The sequence below is a fragment of the Chrysochloris asiatica genome, unplaced genomic scaffold, assembly GCF_000296735.1.
Source record: "Chrysochloris asiatica unplaced genomic scaffold, ChrAsi1.0 scaffold00305, whole genome shotgun sequence".
Taxonomy (NCBI): Eukaryota; Metazoa; Chordata; class Mammalia; order Afrosoricida; family Chrysochloridae; genus Chrysochloris; species Chrysochloris asiatica.
Genome location: NW_006408823.1, coordinates 184080 through 195002, shown reverse-complemented (window position 1 = coordinate 195002; position 10923 = coordinate 184080). Strand labels below are relative to the sequence as shown.

Below are 10923 nucleotides of genomic sequence, written 5' to 3'. Positions count from 1 at the left end.
GGGTGGATGAGTGGATGGATGGATGGGTGGATGGGTAGATGGATGGATGGGTAGATGGATAAATGAATGGCCTGATGGATGTGGGAGTAATGATTGTTGGCTCTGACATTCAAACTATCAGACCAGGATAATGGAGACCCAATATCTAGGACTGGTGAACCCTGACCTTTCAGGGTAATGTTCTTACTGCCTTGCCACCTAGCAGAAGAGAGTCCCATTTACATAAAATACCACAAATCTCTCTCATTGCCAGGGAGCCCCAGACTTTGCCACATTGTCCTCTTACAGGAGGCAGGTGGTCACTTGCAGCAGCTACTAGCCAACAGGCAGAACAATGCACTGGACGTTCTTGAGACAATGGATACCGCCAACCCTGAAAGGGCTTCCTGGACCCCACCTCCCCACTGGACCAGGACCTGCCTGGCGGCTCCAGGCAATTGGCTCACCCCTGTTGCATCTCTTGTAGGTTCTCCAGTAACAGCATTGGTGATGGAGGCGCCAAGGCCCTAGCGGAGGCCCTGAAGGTGAACCAGGGCCTAGAGAGCTTGGAGTGAGTCTGCCTGACCCCCTCCAGGGGTGCTGTGGGTGGAGGGTAACTCCCCTGGGGTCTCCATCTAGCTGCTGGTCAGACCGTATCCCTGGCAGAACCCAACCAACCAATCTATCCTGATGTCAGTCTCTCCCCCTCCACATCTACGGTGCCAGCTCCACTTCCCCTGGACGCTAGGGGTTTGGTTGGCTCTGGAGTTTTCTATGACTAAATGCAGTGCCCATAGAAAGCTGGCACAGGTGACTGGAAGCCAGCCACCAGCTGCCATGGTATGGGGTGGGGTGGGGAGCTTGGCACTGCCTGTCATTTGCTCTGGGGACTTCAGACACAACTCATGCCCTTCAGAGGCCATTTGGAGCCACTCACATTAAGGCAGAGTCTACACTTCAGGGCTGTGGTGTTTAATTTAACCCCTTCACCTGACCGAGCCTCTTTAGGGTGGGAAAGGAAAGAGGTGATGAGAGATGCAGGTGGAACCTGCCCCAGGGACCCTCCCTCCCTGCTGAACCCAGCTCATGGCTCAGGCTGGACATCCTGGGGTCTTGGGACAGCCTCTGGGGACAGCCACGTGAGCCCACCCTCCATGTGCAGCTTGCAGAGCAATTCCATCAGCGACACGGGGGTGACAGCACTGGCGGGGGCCCTCTGCACCAACCAGACCCTCGTCAACCTCAGGTGAGTCCTGTCCACTCCTCTCCAACCACAGCATTTGTTACCATGGGGGAGGGTCTGAAAGGACAAGGGGACTCGGGAAGTCAGGCCCATGGTGGGAGCCCACACATGCCTCCCTGAGGTGTTAGGACCAAAGGCAGGCAGCCTTGGGAGTGGGTCACTCTTGCTCTCATGGGATGGGGGGCAGCCTGTCCCTCAGGTGGAGCCGCTGCCTTCTCCTTTCCCACATGCTGATTCTTCAGGCTCCCACGGACTCACCTGCCTCTTGCCCCTCTCGCCTGGAGATCCTGGCATCTTCTCTCCTCTTGCTACGCCCCTGGGCCCTGCTGGTGGGACAGGCTCCTTCACACCTCACCTCTGGTCATTCAGGAGACTCAGGGCCCCCTGAGTTTGCTTGAGCTTTGAGGAGCCTATGCATCTGGCTTGTCGCCTGGCTGAGGCCTCCACCTGCCAGGTCGGAAGGTCAGGGGCTTCCTTCTCTCTCCTCAGCCTCCGAGAAAACTCCATCAGTGCGGAGGGAGCCCAGCCTCTCGCCCGTGCCCTCTGTGCCAACAATACCCTAAGGAACCTGGAGTACGTAGTGGGGGTGAGGAGGGGCAGGGCTGTGCTCTCTGAGGGTCACTTCTGACGGGGCTCCTAGGCATGCAGTCATGGTGAACCATGCCCCCTCCCCCACCTGGTGTTTGGTGCCAGCCCTGACCTGGTTCCTCCCACCTCTGCCCTCCACTTCCAAGTGGAGACACTGGGCCAGTCTCCCTCCTGTGGTGACAAACGTGCAGCACAAGTGTTAGGTGCCCCAGGTGGACCTCCCAGTGGGAACCTTGGCTCTGCCAACTCCTGTCTGTAACACCATGGCACCTTTCCAAGCCGGTGACACTTGCCTTGTCGGGGTGCTGTCAGACTCAGCACAGCCAGCCGGCCACTTCACATGCCAGGCACAGAAGCGTGGTCCTGGGGCAGGTGGTCTGGGTTCACCAGTGACCAAGGCTCCCCCTTTCTCCTAGCCTGACTGCCAACCTCCTCCACGACCGCGGAGCACAGGCCATTGCGGGGGCCTTGAGAGAAAACCGTGCCCTCACATCTCTTCAGTGAGTCTGCCCGCCGCAGGGCCCAGTCTCAGGGTCTGTTCAAGTTTCACGTCCTGCCTCCTGGGGCTGACAGGCAGACAGGCTATGCCTCTTGTGTGTCACGTGCTCTGTGCAGGGTCCCCCGTGTGAGTGGACTGAGCATGGCGGGAATTGTCCTGCCCACTTCAGTGGCCAGGATCCAGTCCTGTGAGCACCACCTGCCCAGATGTCAGACCCTCTGTCCCAGGCACCCTCGTTCCTGGGACCCTTGGGACACCTGATCTGCTCCCAGGCTATGTGCTCACGGGTGTCTGTCTGTTCAGCCTGCAGTGGAACTTCCTCCAGGCCAGCGCTGCCAAGGCCCTGGGACAAGCTCTCCAGTTCAACAGGACCCTGACCAGTCTGGAGTAAGTGGGGCCCCGTGGAGGCTGCTGGGGGAGAGGGGACACACCGGTGGTGCAGCCACCACCAGAGCCCATTTAGGATGCTTTCCTCTCCTTCAAAGTGGCCCTAAGTGCCCCCACCATCCTCCATGTCCCCCTGCCCCCCTCCCTAGAGTTCACGGGACGGAATCCTGTGTCCTCTTGTGTCCGGCTCCCTTCCCTCAGCATGTTGGCAAAGTTAATCCACACTGTCACATGATCTGCAACGGCATTCCTTTTTCTTGGCTGAATAAATATCACATAGTATGAGGGGGCTTCAAGAAATTTTGTAGAAACATTCCATTTTTTCCATGGACTTTTTGAAGCTCCTTCATATGGACTGAAAGGAGCCCTGGTAGTACAGTGGTTGTGCATTCAGCTGCTAACTGAAAGGTCAGTGGTTCAAATCCACCAGCCGCTCCAAGGAAGAAAGACATGGCAGTGTGCATCCATCCAGATGACATCCTGGTCGGAAACCCCATGGAACAGTTCTGCTCTGTCCTCCAGGGTCTCCACGAGTCACAGTCACTGAGCGGCACTGGGTTGAGTTTGGGTTTGGTATGGATAGACATTTTGTTTCTCCATTGGTCTGTGGGTGGACATTGGAGCTGTTTGCACCTTTTGCCTATTGGGCATCAAGCTACTATGAGCATGTGTGTACGCGTTTTCGTGTGTGTGGTTTGTCCCTGGGAGAGGGCTGCTGGGTGGTATGGTAACTGTGTTTGGTTTGTTTTGGGTACGTTGAACCTAATGAGGAGTCCTGCTGGCATAGTAGTTCAAATGCTCAGCTGCTAACAGAAAGGTCAGTGGTTCAAACCCATCAGCTGCTCCATGAGAAAAAGATGCTCAGAGTCTGCTTCTGTAAAGGTGTACTGTCTCAGGGACCCTTTAGGACAGTTCTACTCTGTCATGTACAGTCACTAGGAATCACAATCGGCTCAGAGCAGCGGTAAAACGCGGGGAACCCAGTGCGCCTCATCTTCAGGTTCGCTCCTCTAAGGCTGGTCCCCTCTGTTCGTAGACTTTCCATCTCTTACCTCCCACTGTTCTTACGCTGCGGCTCTAGGCCATCTCCCTCCACCAGCTTTCCTGTTGACTCCCTCCCCTCCCAGGGCTCTCTACCTCACATCTGCCCTAAACCTCCCTCCCGAGCTCCACACTCACAGGGTCACTGCCCAGTCTGCCCCTTTGCTGGGATTGTCTCTCCCTGTAGCTCTTCACAGGCCCGCCTCTTTCTCGCTTCTCCATCGCCTGACTAGAGCCAGCAGACCAATGCTGCCCCCCATCCCACACCCACGTCATCTCTACATGCTGAGCTTTCTCCTGCCCAGCACCTCCCTCGACTGTCCATTTCCCTCTGTCCCTCTGCCACCGACAACATTCACCAGTGGAAGCCTCCCAACTCGTCTTCTCATGTCAGCATCCAGCCCCTCGTCTCAGACTGCTGACTCTAAAGCTTTCTAAACTCGGTCCCCCTCCTGGGTGAGAGTCACATGGTTGTCCAGGGTCTGCTCCCTGGGTTAGTCCCAGCCTCCCCCTTCACTGTGCCAACCCCATACAACTCTGCCCCAGGGTGGAGACTCCACTGCTCTGGGTTCCTTTGATGTGCCAAGCCCTCCTTCTCCTCTCTCTTCTCCTTCATGTTTTGGTTTCGATCCATTTTCCCTAGGCAGCTTTGTGTGACCAGCCTGTGGCAGGTGACCATGTGGGACCCCTGCAGTCTGCACCTGACCTGTTGACTCATTGTCTCCCCACCTGAACCCAAAGAGTAGTTAGGGTTGTTGCTTTACACAACACTTGTTATTGTAAAGTGTCATGGAGTTTCTGACAGGTGGTTGGTGAGTTTGAACAGCCAACCTTTTGGTTAGCAGTCTAGTACTTATCCTACAGTGCCACACCAGGACATCTTGCTTAACACTTAGCACACACCAAAACCCAAAACCCAAACCAAACCCAGTGCTATCAAGTCAATTCCAAATCACAGAAACCCTCTAGGACAGGGCAGAACTGCCCCATAGGGTTCCTGAGACTGTAAATCTCTGAGGAAATGCACTGCCTCATTTTGTCCTAAGAAGCGGGTGGGTTTGAACCCGCCTCCGGACTTTATGAGTTGTTAAGTGCCATCTAGTTGATTCCAACTCATAGTGAGCCTATATAGGATTTCTTAGGAGTGGCTGGTTAAGTTTAAACTGTCAACCTTGAGGTTCGAACTGACCTTGCAGCGTACTGCAGTAACCCACAGTGCAACACCAGGACTTTGTGATGAACAGCCCAATAACATCCTCTCGATTGTTTGTTAAAGTAATTGATGCAAATTGTTCCCGTCACTGCTCCTGGGTCTGCTGCTCTGCCCAGTTTGGTGGGACAAAGAGATGTGAAGACCCAGACAGCAAAACTGCCTCAGAGAGAGGGAGCTTCCATTGAGTCTTCTGATTGGCAGTGAAAACCATAATTCTTTTTGTTCCAAACCCTTGTTGAAAGTTATCTCCACAGCATGTTCTTTACTTGCTTGTTCAGACCTGTCTGAAGGTTAATGAGCATATAGGACTTTGATGAAGAATGGAGACCCCCAAGAAAAAAAAGCCAGAGTGGGTAGCACAGCTTTCAACTATATACCCAATAGAAAGCTGGAAGTCTGTCTCCACATCTGTGGAGCCTGAATTCAGTCTAGATGACCCAAGCCTGGTGTCCACACGGCCAGAGGCAGCTCACTACCCATGTTCCAGTTTACAGGAGAACGCCATCGGGGATGAAGGAGCTTCTGCGATGGCCAATGCGCTGAGAGCAAACACGGCCCTCACTGCTCTCTAGTAAGTCCCGGGAAGCTGACCCTCTAACCCTCCCATGCAAAACACTAATTTGGTGTACCAGTCAGGTGTGTTGGATTTCTTCATTTTAACACCTGGGAAGTCATTAGGAGAGTTAACACTCTGGGTACAGTGAGTGTTCTTCCTGAAACTTTCTAGGAGACAACTCGACTTCTCACACCCTCAGCACCCAGGTCTCGGTCCTGGGCAGGACAGATCATTAGTTAATAGTTTTCAGTGCTTCCTCCCAGTTTCAGCCCTGGGTCAAGAAGCAGTTGGGACAAAAGGAAGGGAAAGGTAGAGAGAAACTGGAATGGGGGGAGATGTGAGGCTAGAGACCCCAGCTGATGTGGCAATGATCGACTCTCCTGTATCAGCCTCCAGGTGGCGTCCATTGGTGCCCCGGGGGCCCAAGCGCTGGGGGAGGCCCTGGCTGTGAACAGAACCTTGGAGATTCTCGAGTAAGTACTGCAGTCTTCAGCTCTGTCCCCTGCCCTGAGAAACCAAGCTGTTGATTCAAATCCAGTTTGCATGGAAGCTTCCAGCTCATTTTAATAATCTTCATCTAACCTTTCGGAGCCCTTTGGACATTAGCACCCACCTGCATTTTCCACCTCTGGGGCTTAGTGGGAGGCTGCTATCCTGTTTTTTGTGTATGCCGCCATCTGGTGGGGGCCTGTATAAAATTGTAAATCTGAAGAAATGGCCTCATCCCAGCAATCCCAGTGCAAGACCACCTTGGGACATATGTCCCACTAACTGTTTCAAAATCCTATCTTAAAAAAAGATTTAGTTTCTTCATTTCATTCAAAATGCCATCCATTACTGAAAATTCATGGTTTCAACCAAAAAAATCAAAGCATAAAATAATCCCGTTGTAAAATGGATTATGCTTGTCCCTTCTTAAAAGGGATCAGTCCCCACCTTCCTTAGTCTCCCTTTCCCTCCGGGTCCCTCCGCTTTTCCTTTTGCTCTCCTCTCTGGGTTGGCTTTGCCCAGGCTGGACAAAGGCCCTGTTTAGGGCTCTAGGGTGGCCAGTAGCCATTGATGTTGGTCTCTGAGATGCTCCAACTCCTAGGGAGGGGCAGCCTCAGGCTCCGTGAGGCACTTGGATGTGTCCAGTCACCCTGCTCTTATGGACCCAGCGATGCTGAGCACGTTGGGAATCGGCTGGGTGGAGTGAGGCCTCTTCTGTGTTGGCCTCCTGTTTCTCTGAAGTTAAAAAGGAGATGAGAGTGCCACCAAACCACCCAAATTGAACCAGCTTCACCCTTTCTTATGTGCCTTGTTCCTTTGAGTGGGACTTAGTCCAATTGGCTGGGGAAGTGAGGGAAGACAGACCCTGTTGGTGGTTGCTGAAGTCTACGTTTTCTCCATCAAGTCACCCTGTACACTACCAGCCGTCAGCCTGGCACCACACCTTAAGGTTCCCATTCTCCCCGGCAGCTTACGAGGAAACACCATTGGGGTGGCAGGAGCCAGAGCCCTGGCCAATGCTCTCAAGGTGAACTCCAGTCTGCGAAGACTCAAGTAGGTGGTTGTGGAGGCCCTGGGATAAATGCTGGTGGTTTCCTCTGCTGCTGCTTCCTTGTGAAAAAGCAGGGCTCAGATGCTTCCGACGATGACACGGGCAGACCTTGTTCACGGCGCTTTGCTCTACTGTGCTTCGTAGATACTCCTTTGGGAAGTTTGTGTCAAGTCTACTGGTGCCATTTTCCCAGCAGCGTGTGCTCAGTTTATGTTTCCGTGTCCCATTTTAGTTATTCTAGAAATAGTTCAAACTTTTTCATTCTGCACACGCTGCTGCTACAATCTCTAGTTCTACAGACCTGAATGTTCTGCACTGGGAAAACCAAACATTTCGTGTGGCTTGCTTGAAGGCCATCATCGTGGTGGCCTGAAACTGAGCCCACAGTATCAACCAGGTCAGCCTGTAGCCCCCGTTTCATGGCAGACGAGTTGGCTTGCTGGGCTGAGTTGTCATCAGTGGTAAGTAGCTTAGTGTCTGCATTCACGGTTCTCCGTCATCTGTGGCACATGGATGAAGACGCCATGACACCTAACTGGCGCTGTGGCATCTCGGCACCAATCACCCGGGGAACTTTTTGCTCCTCTCTGCTGCGCTACCAGGACCACTTGGCATTGCTTCCTTTTGTTCTGAGGGCTCACCATAGCACATCCATCTTTTTGTTTAGTCTTCAAGAAAATTCTCTGGGGATGGACGGAGCGATATGTGTGGCCTCGGCGCTGTCTGGGAACCATGGACTCCAGTACATCAAGTGAGTGTGGCCCAGCTGTGTCCAGCCCACCCCATCCACCCTTCTGGCTGTTCTTGCTCACCCTGAGGTCGGGCTCTGCCTTTGGCCTGATTTGGGAGCCAGCTGACCCCTATTCCCTCTCAAGCTCAGGAGTATGTATAGGAGGGGTCCTGGAAGTGCACAGAGAATTCTGCATGATGGAGAGGGAACCCCTCAGTCCTCCGGCCCCATTGTCAAGCCCCTTCTCTCCCAGTCTCCAGGGGAATCTCGTCGGGGAGTCTGGTGCCAGGATGGTCTCAGAGGCGATCAGGACGAAGGCGCCCACCTGCACCGTGGAAATGTGAGCTGCAACAGGTCCTGGCAGAGACTTGGCAACAGAAAGACCATTTCCTGGGGAGCCTTCCTGCAGTCTGCAAAGGACGCTGATCTAGCAGGAGAGTTGATCTCCTGCAAAGAGGAAGGAGAGGTGCCACCAGACACCCCGAGCACCTCTCCTGAGTCAAGGTTGGCACAGGCAAGGCCTGGAGGGATCCCTGCTACCCCACAGAGTGGGGCATGGTCTTCACCAAAGGACTCGAGGACCTAGCCCTGAAGACACAATGATGTAACAGGGACAGGACTCACTGTTCTTCCAAAACATGTCCTTAAAAATGATTAAGGGCATCTACAGTGAGCAAAGGGGTGACTCACACAGGGGTATCTACAGTGAGCAAAGGGGAGACCCCACACAGGGGCATCTGCAGTGGGCAAAGGGGCAACCCACACAGGGGCATCTGCAGTGGGCAAAGGGGCGACCCACACAGGGGCATCTACAGTGAGACAAGAGGCCATTTATAAAGAGAAAAGGGTCACCCCACACAGGGGTATTTACAGAGAGAAAAGGGGTCACCCCACACAGAGGTATTTACAAAGATAAAAGATCTCTTCACCATGAAGAAATCTAGCAGACCTGCCTCAAGCATCTGATCAAACTGACTTATCAATATCAGCAGTGAGCCAAATGGACATTATGCGCACCCACGGTGACACACCGAGGACATTTCGCTGATGTGGTATTCTTGCCAAAAATGCTTATTTAAATCTAATCACAAGGGAACAACCTAACAAAATTCATATTGAGTGACATTCTGAAAGATACTTGGCCTAACCTCTTCAAATGCCACTGTTACAAAAAACGAAAAAAGGTTGGCAGTACCCAGTGGAAAGAGATTAGAGACACACAATCTTTGATCAGACCCGAGACAGAGACAGAAAGCTATGAAGATGATTTGGAAATTTGAAGAAATTTGAACTTGGTTCCGGTAGTCTTAGAAAGACATTTTTGCTGGATATACAACTCTAGGTTGACAGATTTTTTTTCCTTTCAGTACTTAAAAAATATTACTTCTCTATCTTTTGATTTGCACTGATTCTGTCCAAGTTGAGAACTTAGTAGGATGAAGACACGGTGACATTAGGCAACTCCTGGAGAAAGCCGTGTCCTGTAGGAGCCAACTGCAGAGTGACCTCAGAGCAAAGGGGTGGAAGAGGAGGCATGGTTTCCAAGGATGGCAAGAGCAAGTCACACTAGGACTAGGAAAAGACCCTTTGTCCCTTCAGTCTCTCCAGTACCTCACTGACAATCTTAACATCTTTCTGGCAAAGGAGAACTATTTACAAGGTCTAGCCCCAAGAACACAGAGAAGACAAAAACAAAAATGGTGGGTTTGGAGGGGAATCAATAAATTGATAACGTGCAGTATTTTTGGGTTTTGTCTTTTCATTTTGGACAGTTCCTATTGCTGTGACTTCAAGTTGTGTAACATCTTCTGCAGTGTCTAATCTGCTGTTCACCCCACTGAGCACATTTTTCATCTCAGGTTTTTTTTCCCATCTCTTTAAGTTTTGTTTGAGATTTCTTTTACATATCTTCCATACTTCTTAACATACTCTACAGCTTGACTATGTGGTTTACATGTTCTTGTTACTGATACAGTAACACTGTATCAGTTCTGGATATTTCTCCTTATTTTCACTCATGGCCATCAAGTCGATTCCAGCACATAGTGGCGCTGTATAGGGTTTTCAAGGCTGTAAATCTTTACAGGAGCAAAGGTTTCACCTTTCCTCCACCGAGCGGCCATTGCTTATCCCTACAGCACCATGTTGTTGTTAGGTGCTGTCCTGTCTGTCCCGGATCATAATGACCCTGTATTGGGTTTCCAAGGAGCAGCTGGTGGGTTTGAACTGCAAACCTTGCAGTTAGCAGTCCAGTACTTATCTTACAGTGCCATACCAGGATTCCCTTTCTCCGTATTATGCCTGGTCATTTAACAATTTTTTTAAGTTTTTCTTGAGAGTATACACAGATGAACAAACACTAATCATAGTCTCACTGATTACATTTTTGGAGTTGTGCAACCGTTTCCACCTTCCTATTCTGAATTGTTCCCACCCCCATGAACATAAAGCCACTGCTTCCTAAGACTCTTATCTAATCTTTAGAGTTGCCGTTGCCAATTTCATCCCATTAAAAGAGTACAATGCTGCGGAACAAACAAGATGGTGGATGGGGTGGATGTGCAGTAAAGGAGCTCCGCCAACAACAACACAGAATACCCAACCAAGCAGGCTCAGGAGATGTCCCAGAACTCTGAACCACATCTAAAGGAATACTTACAAGGTTGGAAGGCTCACAGCTGGGGGAATTTGTGGCAGAAGCAAGAAATCCATTGCTTTCTAGTCCAGGACTCTCGGCTGCTCCAGGAGCCGCCATCTTGGGTTGAGACCAAGCGGGGGAAGGATCGGAACGGCCATAGACACCTGGAAGAACCGCTGAGATAAAGGTGTGGACAATCTTCTCTTTTGTTATCTGTTCATTGGTCCCTTGCTGTCTGCGCACCTCCATTCTGGTGACTATAGGGGTGCCTGAGCTAGTGGGCACCTCAGCCCTACCTTCGGAGGGTTCTACTACACATGCGCACAGATCTCCTTGAAATTTAAAGAGACAGTTTCCAATTAAAACCAAATGGCTGGGCCCTGAACGGTTTACAACTAGAAAAAAGGCCTTAACGGGGATTGTGGAGCAGGACAAGCAGACAAAAAAAGATATAGGCCAAAAATTAAATCCTAAATTACATCAAAACGTCCAACAGTGGCATCTTGAAA

At 51.5% G+C, this 10923-nt stretch overlaps 1 protein-coding gene across 1 annotated transcript in view; it reads left to right on the top strand.

Annotated features, from left to right (window-relative positions):
* NLRC3 (NLR family, CARD domain containing 3) overlaps positions 1–8120 on the top strand; it is an 18180-nt gene extending 10060 nt beyond the window's left edge. Inside the window, exons 9-18 of the mRNA XM_006874902.1 lie at positions 467–550; positions 1142–1225; positions 1712–1795; positions 2227–2310; positions 2613–2696; positions 5438–5521; positions 5896–5979; positions 6965–7048; positions 7714–7797; positions 8030–8120. Of these exons, the coding sequence (XP_006874964.1) occupies positions 467–550; positions 1142–1225; positions 1712–1795; positions 2227–2310; positions 2613–2696; positions 5438–5521; positions 5896–5979; positions 6965–7048; positions 7714–7797; positions 8030–8120 (847 nt within the window). The remainder of the gene's footprint in view (positions 1–466; positions 551–1141; positions 1226–1711; positions 1796–2226; positions 2311–2612; positions 2697–5437; positions 5522–5895; positions 5980–6964; positions 7049–7713; positions 7798–8029) is intronic.
* The last annotated feature ends 2803 nt before the right edge of the window (positions 8121–10923 follow it).